General features: G+C 52.1%; 5 protein-coding genes across 5 annotated transcripts; 3 read left to right on the top strand and 2 right to left on the bottom strand.

Moving 5' to 3' along the window:
- Positions 1-161: 161 nt before the first annotated feature.
- On the bottom strand, positions 162-1,268 carry A1O9_08635 (uncharacterized protein; the record flags this gene model as incomplete). The annotated part of the gene is made up of 1 exon (XM_013402119.1): positions 162-1,268. The coding sequence occupies one exon, from the start codon at positions 1,266-1,268 to the stop codon at positions 162-164; it is 1,107 nt and encodes a 368-aa protein (XP_013257573.1).
- Positions 1,269-3,680: 2,412 nt separating this feature from the next.
- On the top strand, positions 3,681-6,524 carry A1O9_08634 (uncharacterized protein; the record flags this gene model as incomplete). Its single annotated transcript, XM_013402118.1, has 1 exon — positions 3,681-6,524. The coding sequence occupies one exon, from the start codon at positions 3,681-3,683 to the stop codon at positions 6,522-6,524; it is 2,844 nt and encodes a 947-aa protein (XP_013257572.1).
- A 1,398-nt stretch (positions 6,525-7,922) lies between these two features.
- A1O9_08633 (uncharacterized protein) lies at positions 7,923-10,451 on the bottom strand (the record flags this gene model as incomplete). The annotated part of the gene is made up of 2 exons (XM_013402117.1): positions 7,923-10,243; positions 10,301-10,451. The coding sequence occupies 2 exons, from the start codon at positions 10,449-10,451 to the stop codon at positions 7,923-7,925; spliced, it is 2,472 nt and encodes an 823-aa protein (XP_013257571.1).
- A 955-nt stretch (positions 10,452-11,406) lies between these two features.
- Positions 11,407-12,251, top strand: A1O9_08632 (uncharacterized protein; the record flags this gene model as incomplete). Its single annotated transcript, XM_013402116.1, has 3 exons — positions 11,407-11,427; positions 11,450-11,854; positions 11,907-12,251. The coding sequence occupies 3 exons, from the start codon at positions 11,407-11,409 to the stop codon at positions 12,249-12,251; spliced, it is 771 nt and encodes a 256-aa protein (XP_013257570.1).
- Positions 12,252-17,049: 4,798 nt separating this feature from the next.
- A1O9_08631 (uncharacterized protein) lies at positions 17,050-18,765 on the top strand (the record flags this gene model as incomplete). The annotated part of the gene is made up of 2 exons (XM_013402115.1): positions 17,050-18,473; positions 18,561-18,765. 2 exons carry the CDS (start codon positions 17,050-17,052, stop codon positions 18,763-18,765), a joined length of 1,629 nt encoding a protein of 542 aa, XP_013257569.1.
- Positions 18,766-19,417: the final 652 nt, after the last annotated feature.

Here is a 19,417-nt window from a genome sequence, read left to right as displayed (position 1 = left end):
CGATGAGATAGATATTGCGTCGTGTCCTCTGCTCCCTGGGAAGGCTTGTCTTACGCCGAAAAATCGTGAGGCGGTTTCCGGCCATAGACTACGAAGCTGTTGTGCTCGAGTAGTTAGACTCTGTCTCTCAAATCTGCAAGCCAGAGATATGAGACCACTCACTACTGAAAATAAGCCCCTCTCCTGAGCGTCCTTGCGCCCTTCTTGAAAGTACTCAGTTGCGTTTCCGTTTGCTCTTTGGACCAACCGAATGATCTCTCCATCATTCGTAATCCAATCGAAGGTGTCCCAAACTCCAGGCTTAACATCTCCAGCAAACCAATCTTTTGTTCTACCTCGGTGGCCGCGTATGGAGTAGTCGGGGTTTCGAAGACATTCTCGACGATGTTCACGAAACCTTTGTTGCGGAGGTCAGCGGCGAGGTGTGGAGGAAACCTCGATGAAGTTCCAAACGCCTCAGACGCTTGCATGAGCTGGTCGCACGCTCGTGTAAACTCAGAATTGACAGCAAGTCTTCCACCTTTGCGGACTGGCCGCATGTAAGTGCAAGCGATTTCAACCCAGCCCCCTGGTCGTAGATGAGTATACATCTGAGTGAATAACCGGTCCCAATCTCGGATACAGAACAGAGGCTCCCGTAAATGGATGAAATCAAAACTATCTTTGGGCCAGCTCCAAGTCTGCTCAATATCGTCAATTTCGAAGGAGCAGTTTGGAGGGACAAGCGATGGTGCTATGGATGCCACATCAACGCCAATGACCTGAGCTGATGGCGTCTGATCTGCGACTTCTATTGGCCAGAGTCCTGTTCCCGTTGCTAGATCGAGGATTCTTTGGGGTGCAGGTCCGATCGGTGCCAGATAATGTCTTCCCAGGATGAGCTCATGCTTCGCATGCTGCAACTCCATCCTTTTCTGCTCATCTAAATCAATAGGCAGGCCGTACTCGTGGCGACCATAACTTGGATAGCACCGCTCGTTTTCCCAGGTTCCCATATAGACAGATGAGTCTATTGTCATTGAGCTAGGTGTAGGACTGCTCGCACCATCACCGTATCCTTCGTCGTCGTCTGCGAGAAGGTCTGGTGGACTGTTCTGCCCGTCCATGTACTCGGAGAGCGTTTCGGGGGCCGTTTCTCCTGGATCCTGTTGAAATGACATAGACTGCAGGCCGTTGTCAAGATGAGAATTCGAGCCATGAGCGTCCCCGAAGAGGATGTCAACACTCACCGCATTTATATCCCCACAGCTTTGGTCTCGGTCCTCCATGGGGAAGGATTGATGAAGCCGCGGTCCTTCTCTTACATTGACTACAAACCCCTTGCTCGTGTGATCGTGGTACCCTTAAGCGGAATGATATTGGTGTAGTCTTTGGCCTGCGAAGGAGCATGCCATTGCGTGTAGGTGAGCAACAGGGGCTGATAGGGAGTTATACACTCTGCATTTGCGGGAGATTGGACTGGCAATCACGATTCAATATTTCAAGCTTGGAGGAATCTTTGACGTTTGCCTCTGGCAGGAGACTATTAACACGGTCACGATCCAATCAACCTCAAACATCGTTCGAGAATTTCTTGCATCAAGGCAAGCAAGCGGCCAAGCGCTTGTCATTGCATTCGGCTTTCGCGGGGAGCAGACGGGGTCTAGCAGGTGCACCTTATCTGCCACAGCTGGATATATGCCTCCAGCTGCTGAAACACCGCCATTGATTGGTAGCAAGGGTGGTTGAGGTAGACTTACGCCCCATGGCATCGACATGCTGGCTGAAGTGCCACTCGGATCTGACTCGGAAACGCAGCAGGTCAAAGTTCGGATAGAAGTATCAAGTCTTCGTGGAACATACTCGTAATTGCCATTCACAACAAGGACCTTGTAATGAGCTCATGAAGACGGCAAATGGGTGAAAGTGAAAGGAGTTCGGATCACGGGAAATATCGATCTGGAGTAGTAGGGCTGCGATTGATCAGGCGCCGGGGTCGACCTGCAGCTCTACCGCAAGGATAGAAGTTGAAAGCACCGGATTTGCGATGTCAATTGGGCGCCTGGCATCCAGCCACTTCTATTGACACATTGTGCTAAGTGCCAGTGTGGGTGTATGCACTTCTGACAGGTGGGAAGGACTCACACCTCTGCTTTCCCATACCGGGTATTGCTCTATTGTCTCTTGGAGATTGCACTCCCGGACAAGGACGGAGTACCGTAGCAGGCATGAGCAGATCCCCGATCGATCTACAGTTTGAGGCGTGGAAGAACCGAACCGATCTTGTTGCTATCGATACTGTACGGAGTCCCTCGTATCTCAGTCGCCGTTCCCTGCAGAAGTGCACACCCATGGGGCGAAACTCGAGTTGGGGGGAGCAGAAAACAGGCAGGTCATATCCAGCTGGGCACTAACTACTTGTAGTCAAGCCCGCTTGGCGCAAGTCAAGGATCAGGAGAAAGAAAGAGCGTTCCTGTCATCTGGAATCGGAGCCGCAGAAGCCTGTTGAGAGCCCCTCAGGGGATGGTGTGGTCAGTGCGAGAGTACGGATACCCTGGGGGGTTTCAAGAGGGAGGTCAGAATGCACATCGACTACTCAGCTGGTAGGATCTAATTAAATAAACACGACTTGACAAGTTTCACTACAGCCGTTCCAAGGCTCGCAAGCACAACAAAGTTAAGGCCAGCCCTGTACTCCGTGCGAGGTGTTTGGTACAATGGTACCTGGTCCCAATGGAGTAAAGAGAAAAGGAGTTCCTTTTTACCTGCAGCCTTGTGCTAGCATACCAAACGGAAAGCTACCAACCCCGTTCGTCCCGTCGGATTGCAGGAAGCTGTCCCGCATGCCCTGTGATGTAACCAGATAAATCAGCACCTACTCCGTACTCTCGAACCCCCAGCAAGCCCCAGTAGTTCGTGGGTAGGGATACATAATTACATACATGTACTCCGTACGCCAGGCGAGGCATGGAGACCCGAGTACCGAGTGCAGGGCGGCAGGCTCACAGGCGAGCGGTACACCCACCAACCCACCAACCCCCCAGCCAGAAGCTTGGAAGTTAGACTGCCACAGGGCTACTCCGTAGGGAGTACGGAGTACGGAGTACGCTCTATTACATCAGCGGGCGCTAGGGCGACCTTGGGGGGAGGGGTTCCTTTGTTTGGCCACTAAGCCACTATTCCGCCTGCAACAGCCACCTAAAGTCAGCCTAGAAGGATCCACGGCAGGCCCGCTGGCTGGCCTCGCCATTGCCAAGCAGGCTGATGGTTCAAGCACACTACGAGTACGCACTACTGGCACTGGCCACCGTGAGGCTTCAACTCCTTCCGCAGGCTCAGACTGTATCTGACTCTGACTCTAACTCTCCCCAACCTCCTGCGACCTTGATTGAGTCCTGACAATTGCCCCCTCGGCCGTTGGCCTTTGCCAACATCATCTTCTCTTCTCTTCCCTTCTCTTCCCTACTTCTCTCTGTTTCGCTGGCCTCCTTTCATCCCCGATCTTACCTTTGTTCGTTTGTGCATAGCCCTCTTTGTTGTTGTTAACGTTCACGACCGACCGCTTCGATAGCGTCCCCAATTCTCACTTTCCATTACCAATTCCCATTTTCAAGCCTCTCGCTCAACGGACCGCGGATTGCGAACCATTTCGAAACGGAATCCAGACCTTGTTCTGCACTGTACGACCAGACCTGTCCACTATGGAGGAGCGATCGGCGACAAATGATATCGATATGGGTCTTTCCGACGATGACCATACTCCTCAGATCTATGCCGAGCCTCCCGCTCGCCTGGCCGCTCGTTTCTACAGAAAATCAACCGCGCGTAGAAAATCCTCGGCCAATTCCTCCCGCCGAAGCTCACTCTCCTCCATTCATTCTCACTCCTCTGCCCTTTCCAGCCATGGCGGACCTCACAGTTCACATATCGCACAGCACCTTCGTCGAGCATCGATCATAGAGAGCAGGAAAGCTCGGCTGGCCGATAGAGCTGCTCATGCTGAACAGGTCAGGCTACGCGCGGCTACGGCCAAGGCGTCCCAAAGAAATGCGTACAGTGAGGAGAAATCTCTGGCGGCTCAAGCAGCCCGAGAAAAACTACTTGCGGATATCGCTGCCCGGTGCGAGGAAGAAGTGCGGAGAGCGAAAAAGATCGCGGGGGAAACCAAAGAGAAAAAGGCAGCAGAGTTGGCCAGGCTCAAGGAAGAAATGGCCGAGAAGTTCGCAGAGGCGGCTCGCCGGAAATCGCTCTATCAACAAGGCTTGAGGCGACCAAGATCAGGATCTCTGGCTGCCGTGGAGGAAAGGAAAGCTGCCCCGGTCACACTCAAACGTTCAAATCGTACCTATGCGGCCAAGGTCATTCAACGCGCCTGGAGACTGCACCAAAGGCGCAAGGTCCTTGCCGATTTCGCTAGGTTACAGTTGAATCTGGCAAGTGCTAAAGAGCTTTCATTCGAGGACCTCACAAGATTGGTCGCTACGGAGCGAACCACCACCGCCGCTACGGCACTGCTACGGCACCTAGGGGTTTTGGAAGTCGTTCAAGAAGAAACAGAATCGGTTCGAATCTTCCTCAGCTCCTATGTTATCTTGGCGCATCCCGTTCCATCCTTAAGTCATGCTGGAAATGATCCCCAGGAACAGCAGCTGATTGAGAAAGCCAAAGTTTTGGTGGAATATTTCGAGTCATATTTGAGGAAAACGTCAGCTCGTCCCCATCTTGCCACTTTGGCTTCAATCACAGAGCCTCTCGGGTTTTACTTCAACGATTTCTGCTCTACCTTCGATGCATGGAAAAGCAAAGATCTCAATGTTCTGGTCGATGTAATGGTTAGCTCTTTCGTCAATCTGGACCTAATCTTACAAGCAACCAAAAACGACCGTGCCGGCCACGTGGCGGATGACTATCTCGATGCTGTCAGACAAGAACAGATCAAGTTGCTCGCAAGGCTAAAGAGACTTGCTGGATCTGAAGAAGCTCTCTCTCGTGTTAGGCTTGCGGTGAGAAAGGCCCGCAAACAGTACGCTTCCGAGAACCGACGAAAGGAGTTGAAGCAAGTGCCCAGAGCCACAGGCCCCACCACCGAAGCAACCAACAGCGCTCAACCGGCACCAATAACACCTCCCGCAACCCCAAGATCGGATGTTCGAGAGCAATCTCCAAAGACCTCGTCCATCACAGACAGCCTTGGACAGATAATGACTGTTCTGCCTTCAAACCGGGAGATTGCACATGAAATCCAGATCAACGGCACCTTTGAAGTTCAACAGCGCCCTTGGACTGATGCTAGAAAGGACTTGATGGATTCTCTCCAAACAAGCATGCGGAATAGTATGCAAGACGGCAGTGGACTGGCTACCACGAGATGGACCCACGCAATGGCAGTTCTGATTCGAGAGAAATTGATCAATCTTGTCAGTCCACGACACCCGCTGTATGATCGAATCGACGGCTTTCTGGATCCAACTTTGATCACTCAGCAATGTCGCAACGGAATGTTTTCTTATGATTCCTTTTTCGAGACCATTGCTAGAATAATTGCTCAAATCTGCTCGCCAGGTCGTGATGAGGCCGTTGCAGCATTCTCATCGAGCAGAGGTGATACCATCGAGCGACTTTTTGATCTCATCAACATCATTGATCTCATGACCTTGGATCACATCAATTTCCAGTTCCGACTTGCATCGCAATCCGTAGCTGAACGGGGTCACGAACATGAAATAGTCTCCTTCGAACGCGAACTACAAGACGAGGTTCATTCGTTGGAACGAACGAAGCATTGGTGGGAGACTGCAACGTCAAATTTATCGCCGGCGAACCTGAATGGTAACTCTATTTATGCCCGAGGACTGGTTGACCTTGTTTTCCGCAATGCACACTTGGAATATCAAGATTTTCCAGAGACACTGCAGCTCGATTATATTCGGATGTTGAAACTCCGTGCCCGCGTGTTTCAAACAATTGCAACTTCCTCAATCTTGCTCACCACTAAGATTCGCCTCAGACGCAACAGAGAGTCTCTTTGGACCAAGGATGCTGAGAGGCTGATGGCTTTGGACTTTCTCACGACGGGTGGAGAACGCGTCGTCTCACTGGTATCTTCATCACACATCATGCCCGATTCAACCAAAGAAGGAGTATCAAACTTCGTCTCTAGGGTCTTACCGCCAGCTGTCGCTGCAGCGCGGCAGGCCGACCTTGCCGAGCATGAGCGGCAAGACGCCATCCACAGCCAGTCAATCTACGACCCGTCCGGGCTGGATGCGACTCGAAGTCAATCAGAAGATATCTTTACCGAACAAATCGCGAGCTTTTTGTTGAAATCCTTACGCGAACATGTTTTTGCGAGATTGTCCGCCACGGGGACAACAGAGAGGGTGCGCATGACCACCGGGGCCGCAGAATTTCTGGCCCGTATTGGCATGCCGGAGTTTCTAGAGGAGGTCAATCGAATGGTAACCTTGCTGGAGAAGATCCGCACCGTCGATCTCAAGGCTCACGGGCGGTGGTATGACCAGATTGCGGATGGCGTTGGTGCTTGAGAGTGTCGAGGGGTGTTTTTGAACCTAAACAGTGGGAGGGAAGAGGGAAAGGGGAAGGAGGGAAGGGGTAGTGGAGGGCACTGGCAGTGGAAAGGCGTCAAGTGTTGCATTGCATCCCTTTTTTCTTTGAAGTGTGCCATGGAATGATCTTCTTGATGTCTTCCGAATCCACCACGCATACCACTTTGCTTGTTATTTTGCCTACTTCTTGCTGTTGATGAACAATCTGTGCGCAATCCGTACAAACGTATATACATATACAGCGCCTGCCTGCTTGTTTGCTTGCTGGTCTGCTGGTCTGCTGGTCTGGCTGTCTGCCCGCGTCCTTGCTTGGGTGCACTTGCTGGACTTACTTACGAAGAACGAATACCACGATGCCATGTACATACATCTGTAGGCGGAGCACCGAACCGACTCTTGTCTGTGCCTGCTGGCCTACCTCCCTGGGAGGGAACGCATCCATGCACGTATACATCCATGTCATCCATGCCATCGAGACATACATACACCTACGCATTCATACCGTCAGTACACACATACGTACTAAGTATACACACTGCACGCACCGCACATGATCGCTACATCCTACCGGCTTTCCAGAACATTGTCTGCGTACCCCTTCGTTCCCCCGTCCTCTTTACGTTCTCTCCCTTTCCCTTGGTGCACGAATTCTCGAAACAAGCGCAAGTACAGAGGTTCCTGCTGCGTCGCTTCATACGGAGTACGCAGATGCTCTAGAATCATAGCATTTACACACAGAAGGAACGGAAGGGAGTCAAGCGACGCCACCGGAAATGTTCATTCCGAGGATGTTTGCTCTTTTCCTTGTCCATGCCATGCTATATATGCGTTCATTCATTGCTTCGACGTCGGTGTCCAATAAACGTACTGTACAATGTGGCTACATACGTACACGATAACCCGGTGCCTGGTGTCATTCATGTGCAGATGCAAGAAAATGAGAAAATTTCGAAACCCTCCTTTAAAACAACCTCTGAGCCTCCCCTTCCCGACTTGGGTTTCCCATTTTTCTTGCTTGCTCGCATGTCGTCATCAAGATAGATACGGATGTCCATCCAAATTCTCACCCAAAAGTCAAAACAATTAAGTACGCTGTTTTCATGCTTCTTTTATCACTGAATGCTTCAATTGGTGAGAGGGAGAGGAAACGCCGACGCCATGCCACCCACTGCTTTACTCCCATCGAATAACAACCATCAGCGTCATCGTCATCGTCATGCCGTACAAAGATGGAATACTTCGTCAAGGCCTGCTTCCTATGCTGCGCTCCTCCGCGCATCCGAGAAAGAGTGATAGGAGGCGGATAAGGTATTCCGTTGGGGTCGAGCTTTATTCTTGCATCATATCAACCTGTGGTGGAGTACGATTGTGTACTTCCTAGGTAAAGTCGACCGTATTCTGTGCTCTGCCTTCCCGAGCCAGCCGTGCTTGTGCTCGTTCAGCCCTTCTACGTCGCCGGTTATTTGCGTACTCGGTCGCCCCGCTGGTCTCCGTGCCAGGGCTTGTGATACTACCTGCGGGCCCAAGATTGCTCACCGATGCTGGTATTGGCGGTGGGAGAGGGACATGGTAAGTCTGTCCCGTGGTGGGATCGACGCCAATACCGCCTGTACCTGGCGGTGGAGGTGTAGGGTATAGGGATGCTGCAGGAGTGTAGACTGGTTGGGGAAGATTAGCTGCTGCTGCCGCTTCATTCTCTGCTGCTTGCTGTGCCTCAAGCGCTTCTGTCCGCCGCCAACGACGCTCTGCACTGGTTCCTCCCGCTTGGCCACTGATTTCTCCCAAGTCGCTGCTGCTAAGGCTGGAATTGCGTCTTCTTCTATTTGCGGCCGCTGCTTGCCTCTCCTTCCGCCTCGCTTCACGTTGGGCGAGTGCTTCTTCCTCCGTGAGGCGACGGAGTGTCACTTTGCGTCCGTCATTGTGCATGTTGATCTTGACAGAGACCGGAGGCGACTCTACCGAGTCTGTATTGCCACTGTTACGCCCGCTGGTGCGGCGTCGAGCTTCCGCTGCTGTGGCTCCGAGAGCAGCACCAGCGAGACCACCAGCAAGTTCGTCACCATGTTGGTGGTGACGTTGCCGCTGCCGGCCGGAAGCTGTAGTATAGACTTCGCTCCCAGAAGAAGCATAGTCGGTCTGGTGAGGAGGCGGGGGGGGAGGAACATCAGGTAGGGTTCCAGCTGTTGCCGGACCTGGGACAACTATAGGAGGATCTTGGCCCACCGGACGGATCCTGTTTCTGTCTGCAAGGGCACTCGCAGCCGCAGCACCGACTCCTGCGGCTGGCAGAGCACCGCTCATGCCGTGTTGAGTGCCGCTCTCAAGTGAGCTGGATATGTCGGAAGCAGTTTGGCTACCTATCCTGTGGTGATGGCTTCGTCTCGGGGGTCTTACACCATCACCCGTGTATTTGTGCACCGATTCCATTCGCTGAATCTTTTCTTGCTCAAGTCTCTGTTTTCTCAGTGTTTCGGCGCGAAGATCTTCCTTTTTCTGCCGCCGATTTTTGAAGATTGATCGGACGGCAAACACCGCCCCTCCTGCTGCCAAAGCATCTCGAAAAGTATGGCTTCTTCTGTCACGTCTCGATGGTGAGCCGGAGACAAACGAATCATCATAGTAAGATGAGGAGCCAGAGCTCCTTCGGCCTGTTGAGCCTGGCGTCATGGGAGGCTGGGCGAGAGGATGAGAAGGACGTATATATCCTGGACTGTTCCCAACTGGTGTGGTCGGTCGGAGGGGTGGCCTTCCTTCTTCGACTCGAGACATGGAGTCTGTTGTTACTGATTGATTACCGCCAAGTGGTGGTCGATACGGGCCAACATCGGATTCATCATCTTTACCTCTGCCAAACAGCTTCCTTGCAGCAGCAACCGCCCCACCAATCGCTGCAACCTGTAAAAGGCGATCGCCGACGCCCTTGCGCTTGGGCGAGACATGCGAATATTTCTCATCGGAGATGTAAGATGACGACATACTTGTGTCTGTGCCGACGACGCTTGGACGAGCGCGTTCCTTCTTAGACCGCCGCCGCCACAGGGAAGCCAATCCAAGAGCTGCAGCGCCTGCTAGAATCCATTTCCCAACGCCGCCTCCTTCCTTCTGTTTATGGTGTTCATCAATGTCCTCACTGTAGTAGCTACCCCCGTAGCTACCATGCTCTCCTCGGCGACGTTCAGCCAAGAAAGACAAAATGAACCACAGGACGACGAGAGCCAAGACAAAAAGAGCATAGAGGACAAACAGGAACAAGGGCGAACCGTACAATGCGAGACCGAGGGCGACTTGGGTTATGCCGAGCAGAGCAATGGCACGTCCAAACCATTGGTGCAACATGACTTTCATGGGTTTATAGCGACGTGACTTCCCCTTTTCTCTTGAATGGACGACACATCCACCAAGCACCTGGACCCAGATAAGAACATAGATGGCCACTCCGATGCCATGATGAGGATTGGAGAGACTTCTCTCGGGACCGACAGCCATGAACCCTAAGATGAATGCGACAGTGCTGAGGAGGAGTGTCAGGATTTGAAGCCAGATGTGGGACCGAAATGCTAGACGTGGATTGCGACCGTAGAATCTCATGAGGAAGATTGCCAAGGGCGTAATTCCTAGGAATGTGATGGCAGCTATGATACCGTGCGCCCTGACCAAAGCGTGGTAGCCATTCATGGTGAAGAAGCGATTGCCCATGCCTATTTAAAAATGATTTAGTCTGTGCGTTTTGCAACAATGCAGATGATCTTTCTTACCATTGTACCTCATGGTCGCAAAGTTCAAGCCGACTAAGTTCGGGAGGAGAAAATTGTCTCGGCCAGCATCCCAAGTCCCATCGCCAACATGCATTGTGCTCGAGTCGTAGGAACTACTCCCTGGGGGAGCCAGCTGTGGCGAAGGCGACATGGTCGTTGATGGCTCTGTGGTCGTATTTGATCTTGTTGAATGCCGGAGGTTCTCCTCCTAGCTGCTGGTGTGACTTACCATCCAGTCCGAAAAGGATTGCTACCAGCTTGAGACACCGGTTCAAGGGTCTGGGTCCGCGAAGGCGGTGGAGTTGGATCGTTGGTAGGTGGTGGATTGGGCAGCTGGAGGATGGCCTCGCTTTTTGTTTACGGTGCTATAGGCTGTAGCAGGTGTTTGGGGTTTGGGTGGGGTATTGGTATTGTGGTGATGGTAGTGGTACTGGTTGATATTTGGAACAGTGCTCTGTAGGTAGGGTTTTGGTATCTGTGCTTGATAGTGAGGAGCTTGCAATAGATTCACTGGATCTAGAGTCCAAGTTGTGACAGTATGAGAGCGCAGGCAATGAGCAGTTGACGGGATACGGTCTGGGTTGCCAGTGGGTTGGTTTCGCTGTACTTGTCACACAAGTCGGACCCCCGTGGTTGGCAAGGGCAACAATCCGACAGGACCCTTGCTATCGCACCTTCTTCACATCGGCGATAGCGCTAGCCCAGCTAGTGGCGCCTAGTGACTAGCTAATAAGCTCTAGCCTATCAAGGCCACTAATCCCACCTCTCACCAAATCTTCCATCTACTGTATGTACTGAAATCTACTTTAATGGAGGGGTCAAACGCTTGATCGACCTTTAATCTAGCTGCTTTCCCTCCTTCGTCCAAGCACACAGCACATGGATCAAGTAAACATCCTGACTAGACCAGCTGCATGCGCGGGAGACTCACTATCAAATCAAGGTGCAAGGTTGGCTATCAAGCTGGACTATGTTTGACCACGACCAGCTGAATCGGTTTGGGAGAGCTCTATCGAGGTAATCATACACATTCATATGCACCGCTGCGAGTAAATTGCCGTCCACTATCAAGTACTGATGACGTCTTAATCCAAAAGGACAGCAGGATGGATTTACACGATATCGTGGTCACTCTCTTTTTATCCTCAGCCCATCTTGAACTGGAAACGGCGCTCCACTCAAGGCTTTGGAATCGACTTTCCAACCCTCAATGTTCTCGGCTTTGTTTGCTATAGTGTTTCCACCTGTTTCTTCCTGTATTCGCCTACAATCCGAGAACAATATGCGGCAAGACACCCTCTTGCCCCAGAGCCGACCGTCCGTTTCAACGACGCTGCCTTCGGCATACATGCCGTGCTCATGGTCCTGCTGACCTATTCTCAATTTTTCTCTAGTCTCTGGGGTTTTAAAGGCTCCGGTAGGGCGAGAACATCTCGGCCTGTCTTGGGCATCTTTTGGGGAAGTCTGTTTGCTGTCGCCGCTGTCGCTGGGTTTGTGTATCGACAATCTGGCGCATACGGTCAGAGTCCCCGAGATTGGGCTTGGATTGATGTGGTATGGCAATGTGCCTTTCTTGTACAATCCACAACTGACTCGACCTGTCCAGCTTTATACCCTTGGCTACGTGAAGCTTGTTTGCACCTTTGTCAAATATATTCCCCAAGCATGGATGAATTACCAACGCAAGTCCACTCAAGGTTGGAGTATAGACCAAATCCTCTTTGACATGGTGGGCGGTATCCTATCTCTCTTGCAACTTCTGATAGATGCCAGCTTCCAGGGAGACTGGAGTGGCATTACCGGAAACTCTCTCAAGTTTGGGCTGTCCAATATCAGTATTGCGTTTGATCTCATCTTCATTACGCAGCACTACATCCTCTACCGCGACCAGCTCGATGAATCAATCGAGGCGACAGAGGAAGAGACCGGACGTCCGCTGTTGGGATCGTAAAATTCTAGAGGGCAGTCTTCTGCTTCGAATATTGCTCTGGAGTGAGTGACTCATCAGGTAGTGGCCTAATGAGCTGCTGGATCCGAGCCTTGCCACTACTGATTCGGGCTAGGCCTTCGCAGAGACCTACAACTTCGCTGAGAAGAAAGCCACTCTCCTGAAACTTTACGAGGTTGTAAATTTGGAACAAGTTCCATCGCGGCGCTGCGCCATCTGGTGAATACGTCGGTCATGGCTCAGGAGAGACAGCTCAGCTGAATGATAATACTCTTTCATTTCCGACGTGTCCACTATTTCATAATAGGAACGTCGTCGGCTGGCAGCTGAGCATTCGTGGTTGGTGGTTGATCTGGAACTTGGAACAAGAGGTGTGAAAGTGTGTGAGACAGGTTATGGGCTATGGCATCGCCGTCCTGTGCTAGCGATCACGGGAACCGAGAACAATCAAAAGACAGAGGCATGGGCCCCCGCCAAGCACGCCATTGGACAAATTGAGTTGGCGGTTACGAATACAACAGGTGTGGCTATGCATGACTCCCACCTCCTTACTCATTTCGATGGGAAGGACCAACGGTTTTCACAAACTCCTTTTGGGGTTCTGGGTTACTTTTGGTAATGGGGGTGTGATGCAACTTTGGGAAGGCAAACTATCTGTCCCAATCCAAGATGTACGACTAGGGACAGGATAGAATAGACTGCCAGTTATCACGCATTTCGCCGTACTCGGTGGATTCTTCAAACAATGACGATGACCCCGGTCGTCGACAAACCGTTTGGCCAGAAGACTCCCTATTTAGATTGATGATCGGGAGAGGTTGCTATCAATTTGGAGGATACAATCTCCTGAGGTACTGCTGAGAGTGCGCGACAGAGAGCCAGCTGCTCTATATTTAGGTCGGCAGGGGAGACGAGGCTATCCAAAACTAGTTGACCAAGGGACACAGACTCGTGGCACTTGCACGGAGAGAGAGAGGGTTTCGGGATCGAGTTTAAAAGTAGCGATAGATTGGCATCGATGGTATCTCAATGTGAAACTAGACAGCTGGAGCACATTGACTACAATAGCGATTACGTGGATGGCGGGCCACGACAGTCAATTGGCACGAATTACGGAGTTCTCCGAGTAGTACCAGTACCAGTACCCCGTTGCAGTGGAGGATGGTACGAGTAGGTGTAGGTTTGAGCCCCAAGCAGCCAGCTACGACAAGAAGGGTAGCGGGTGAGGGAATTGTCAGTGGACGGGAAGAGGGAAGAGCAGGGCGTCACGGACTCGTGGCCCCTGGGGACATGGCTGCGCTTACTCAAAACGAGTGTAGCTTGATGGATGGTGGGTGGGCATTGAGATACTACATGCTACATACTGTAAGAATCTTGGAATGGGAAGCCAGAATAGCAAAGTCGTAGCAGACATCATTTGGAAAGAGTCTGTTGTTACGCTAGTTGGCGAGAACGCTCACCTCTCCGTCGGCCACCACGCGCCAGGCGCAAGCTCAGTGGTTGTAGGCTTGCAGCTGTCAGTAGATTGGCAAGGGACGCCGGACGCAGGGTGCAGCCATGTCCTCCGTCCTCCGTCCTCTGTAATGCTAAGCTCTTGGATGCGGCTCCCAGGTGAGGTGCTTTGCTGAAGTCCGAAGCATAGTTTGAGCCTCTCGGGGCTTATTGGACACTTGGTCTCGGCAGTGGCATCACCCAAGCGGTAGAAAAGATGGTGAAGTTGAGTTGCGTGCTGGCATCCCCCTCCCCTCTCCCTCGATCTGGCCACAAGCATTGCATCTCGACGCTTGCGATGGGTATGCATCGGGCCTAAAGACTAAGGAGTACTCGTTCTCAGTCAACGAAATCGGTCACCATTGCTTGTGATTTCCCGCGCCCTTTCCTAGTTCTCAGTCCTCACTCGTATACTCGGCTATCCAGTGCACGAATTTCCGAGTATTGGCGGGAGCCCGAGGGGCCCTTCGGGGCCAAAAGAAGGGTATCTGCGTCCTGCGTCCGCCGTCTCCGTCCCCGTCATAACCGCCGTGCTAGCCCTAAAGGGCCTAAAGGGGCACCACAAGGCAGCCTGATGGACCCTGGGGCCTGAGTTGGAGCGAGCCCTACAGGGTACGAGAAGACCGACCAGCTTCAACACCCTACTTAGTATTGTCCCCACTTCCATTGTGCAGTCTGCGTGCGCTCGCTTGAGTCTACGGCTAGCACGTCTTCGTCTTCCATAACGGTGAACTAGAGTAGAGTTGACTCAGTCAGGACGGAGTAGGTCATGGACGGTGTGCGGATAGACTGGGACCAATGTGTCGATGTCTGTGACAAACATAGTGGGCCTCCACCTGTACGAGTAGAGTTGGTAGACTACGACGCACTCCCCGCTAGAAACTGGTTTCTCCACTGAATGGAGAGGAGGAGCAGTACGACTAACCAACACCTCGTTATTGTGTTGACGTGTCTGGAACAGCTTAGGATCATGTTTCGAGGCACTCGGCCAAAAGAACTACCTACCTTGGTTAGTTGGCACGGTGGTAACTGGTAGTTAGTTGTAGGTGGCTTTGAATTCACTCGTATGCACAGATGGTAGTGCTTAGTCTTCCCCCAGAGAGAGATGCGGACTCGTGAGGCTCGACCTGCAGGAATGGGAATGCTAATTATGAACACCAATCCGTACTAGCTAGTAGTCCATTTCGTGCATGTACCTCGTTCTGTACAGCAGGTTACAGTACTCGTACTTGCTCGGGTGTAAATACACTCTCACACCGAGAGAGTGGGGGGAGATCGGGGAGGGGTTGCCTGCTGTCATGATCCCTGACCGGGCCACCCTCTGTTGATCCCTATGCAGTCAGTACCTTGTTGTTGAGGCCAGTTCCGCGTTCATACAAGTTATTACAATACTCATTCGAGTTCACTATTCTCAGAGTCACCAGTCCTTCATTCTCTTTCGTGCGCCTTCGTCTTCGTCTTCGTCTTCGTCTTCGTCTTCGTTCTCATCTCATCTCATCTCATGCCCTCCACACCCAGGCAAACCAGCCGCATTCGTGTTTCGTTGTCGAAGAGCGACGCCCCAATTCTTACTTCGCTGTGCAGGCCAATGAGTCGTATTCCGCTGCCCGCTCTGCCCGTGCCCAACAGCCCAACAGAGGCATTTCATTCGTGCCTTTGATGAGCCTCTTAGCCTCTCCCGTGCGCGACAGGGATCTTTGGCTTTGGGGCGCGAGAGAGCCTCTTCGTTAGCGTTTGAAAATCTAGGCCTTGTCCAGTGCGTGGTCCATTACCGACCGAGTAACTAGTTTGAAGGGTGCACGCGTGAGTCGAGTCCAGTGCACCTCACCCGTCCAGGAATAGACGGGCCCAGCTGCTATGGCTTGTGCTTCTCTCGCGCTCCCATTCGCATCTCAAGTTCCCAACTCGTCAGAGAACGCCTGCCCACTGCATATCCGCAGTAGGTACTACTGTACTACCTGTACTACTGTACAACTGTGCTCCCAACTGCCATCTGTCATCTGTCTGCCTGGGCCTTCCTGCATGACAACAACCACGGACTTTTGACAGTCCCCAAAGAACAGCTCAGCACAGTCCAGCACGGTCCAGCACAGCTCATTGCCCCTCTCTTACCATCAGTCTGGAAAAGAGTTTTGAAGTGCCATTTCTTGCTGTTCCATTCTTCTTCGATTCTGATCCTGACCCCTGTTGCCTGTCCTGCTCGTCGAGTCCCTGACTCTCTGGTCTGGTCATCCAGTACTGAGGACATACTGGTGCACCACCGGACCCAGAACCCACATATTCCTTCCAAGTCACGCTCGTCTGCCCTCCAACTCGACCTCCAGTCCAACCACTCCGCGTCCCTCGTCGCTCGAGATTCATCGTGGCAGTGCTCGACGTCCTCAACTGCTCAGCCTCACCGGCTCTCCTGAATCCGCTACCACCGAGTCCACTTTCCGCAATGATGCAGCTCTGACGCTTGCTCATCTCAATTCGTCCATCCCCATTCCAAGCCATCAGCCTCGCATCTCCGTTGGACATCCGTTCTTGTCGACAGCCTCCCCTGCTCAATCCTGCTCACTCCTGCTCACTGGTCACTCGCCTCATATGTTAATGTCGGATCACCGTCTCGCCTTCTAATCCCATCTCATCTTTTTATCTAGCTGGCGGCAACTCACCCATCTGAAGAGCCGCACTGCTGTGCTCCGTACCTGTGCCGCCTGGACCCCGCCTTCTGTGCTCACCACAAACACGAGCCACGCTATCCGTCGGTATTGTACGAACCCTCCACCCCTCTCTTTTCTTACACCCAGACACCCACCCCATTCTAAATCTTCATCCGATCCCGCGACAGCTGAAGCCAAATCGGTGTCAAACTCAATAGTGTATGCACCTTGGCCTTGGACATGACGGCTCTGCCGTCGCGGCTATGGCCTGAGTCTATGGTGTTCCAGGCCTGGCACTTTCCGCTGATGGCTGACCCAAACACAATTTCCAATTACCATCTGTTCTGTCCTGTCCTCAGTGCCTCTACTTTTACTGTATCAATATTCAATGTTGTGATGTCATCCGCTCAATTCTTCTCTTTGCCGTTCACTTTCATGCCATCAGGTCCTATGCTTCACAATATTCGCCTTTCGAGGGTTTTCGCCTCGAGACTGAGGCTGACATGAACGTGGCCTAGGAAACCAGAGATCGAAATCAACCACCTGCTACCAGCACCAGGACCACTCACGACGAATGAGTGCCCCAATAGCTCCAACCAAGTGACCTGTTTGGCTGCCGCCGCCGTATCTTTGAGAACCGGGCAATGTGATATTTACCTACATCCATGTCGGTCGCTCAAGATCAACAAGTACAATACATCGACTTTGAAACAGACATTTTGGAACGAAGTCCTCAGCTTGAGGCAGTGAAGCCAGATCTAGGTCCCACCGTCGACACACCCCCGCCTCTCGTACCCTACGAGTCATCTTCAGATTCCAGCGAGCCGGGGGAAGAGGAGAAGTCGAGGTCACCCAGGAGTCGTAAGAGGCGGAAAGGTCGAACCCGAGCTTCTCAAGGCGACAGAGTACTGATTAGTTACCTAGACCACAACCGACCCGATATTGCCCTTCATGCCGGGAAGCATCCCTTAGATTCTCAGAGCGAGTCCGAGGGAGAGACTGGGCCTGAAGAATTCGACGATCCTCCTGACTCCACACAAAATCACATGAGGATCAAGGATCGCCTCATCCACAATGGCCCCCCTGTCGTGCATATGCAGTCAATGGTCATCGTAGAGGATCCATCAGCCGCGAATGGGAGCAACGACTTTCCTATGGTTGACCCGCCACATCACACATCTGCTGCCAGACAAGTACAAACTCCGCCAGCCTCTACCACAGGCCTTTCCGAGAACCTGGCCCGCCGTCAATATGAAGCACCTCCCGGCCTCAAAGTGGACGGCAGCCGCAAGAAAGAATGGGATGTCCGACCTCCTCCACCCCAGCTGGACATGCGGAAATCAACATGTGATCTGACACCTGGAGAGGAGGATTCAATTGTGAAATCACCAGCACTGGGAAGGTACACCATCCAACCTCAAGATCCAGATGCTATCATATTACCTGCTCTACACAATAAATCTCCTCCACAATGCTCCCCAGCGGGTTCACCAGAGACCAGACAAACTTTACCGTCAATACGAAACCTAACCATCCCACCTTTCAATGATTCAGCTTCCATGAGCTTCGCCGGAATGTCCCCCATGTTAAATCGCCCTTCACCTCATATGACGGAAACGCCGATCTCATATCTGAATTCTCCAAACCCGGGCATGTCTCCCCCCGAACACCCTTCGAGATATAGTTGGCGTTCATCCACTCTAGATAGTTCCATTTCCACTTCTTCCGAATACACCTCCGGTCCTTCAGTCGCAAGCTCTACACCAGCTTCGTCTATCATTCTCGCTCAATCACCGGCCGCATCCTACTCTGGTCCATTGTCTACCCTGCCAGAGCAGGAGCCGTCAAACCCTCAGGAAGAGCCGCCTCCGCCTCCAGAGGCCCCGTCCGACTCTGCCGACAGTCATCTGCTTGCTGGCCCATTCAGGTGTACCTTCCAAGGCTGTAACGCAATCCCATTTCAGACCCAATATCTGCTGAGCAGTCACATGAACGTTCATTCCAACACGCGTCCTCATTTTTGCCCAGTCAAAGGATGCTCCAGAGGTGTCGGCGGACAAGGCTTCAAGAGGAAAAACGAAATGATCCGGTATGCTTGCCTCTCTTAACCTCCCCCATCTCCCATCCTTGACCCGTTGCAAGTCTTGCTAACAACCGTTTTCAATCTCTTGCACAGACATGGCCTTGTCCACACTTCTCCTGGATACATCTGTCCCTTCTGCGCCGATCAACAACACAGATATCCACGACCCGATAATTTACAGCGACATGTTCGTGTGCACCATGAGGATCGTGATCGAGATGACCCTTTGTTGAGAGACGTCCTCAATCAGCGACCAGAGGGAGGAAACAGGGGCAGAAGGAGACGGATGAATTCCTGACAATACTAACTCTCTTTTTCGATTCATGTACAGCACATTCGCTTTCCCAAAATTTCTTTAAGACAAATTTTCTGGATGTTCTTATTTTTATCATTCCTGCATCGATTCGGCGAATATTGCGTGCGGGACTTTCAACATTCGGAGTTTTCTCCTGCAAGGGCACAAAGGGAAATCATGCATTCACAGTCGCGATGTCGGGAGTCGGGGAGGCTCTAGGGGAAATAAGGACATATCTCTTTGCTGACGCAAACGACCTTTGATGACGAATATTTTATGACTCACCCAGCTGGTACGATTTTCATACAGCCGCTTGTGGGAAGGCTAGAGGGTTCAAGAAGTAGCTGGACGAACAAAAAGACTAGGTACTAAGTAAATAGGTAGTGTGGTATACTGGTGCGCAAGACTACAAGGGGGAGTTGAAAAGATGTCTCCAAATGAAAGAAATTAAAGTCATTGGCACCATCGCATGATGGGTTCTCCCTGGTGTTTTCAGGGCCTCGCCCAGACTAATTGATGCCATACCAGCGCTGGAAGCAGAGATAACTTTCCCATGCAAAAATAGCCAATCTTTTCCACACAAGTCAAACCTGCAACCTCGTGGTACGCGCCACCAACAAGTGCGCAAATGCGCATAATTGTCGAACCAGCCTGG

Source organism: Exophiala aquamarina, assembly GCF_000709125.1.
Source record: "Exophiala aquamarina CBS 119918 chromosome Unknown aczIA-supercont1.8, whole genome shotgun sequence".
NCBI classification, from domain to species: domain Eukaryota; kingdom Fungi; phylum Ascomycota; class Eurotiomycetes; order Chaetothyriales; family Herpotrichiellaceae; genus Exophiala; species Exophiala aquamarina.
The sequence above is the reverse complement of the archived record's forward strand: the minus strand, read 5'-3'. Positions and strand labels throughout refer to the sequence as shown.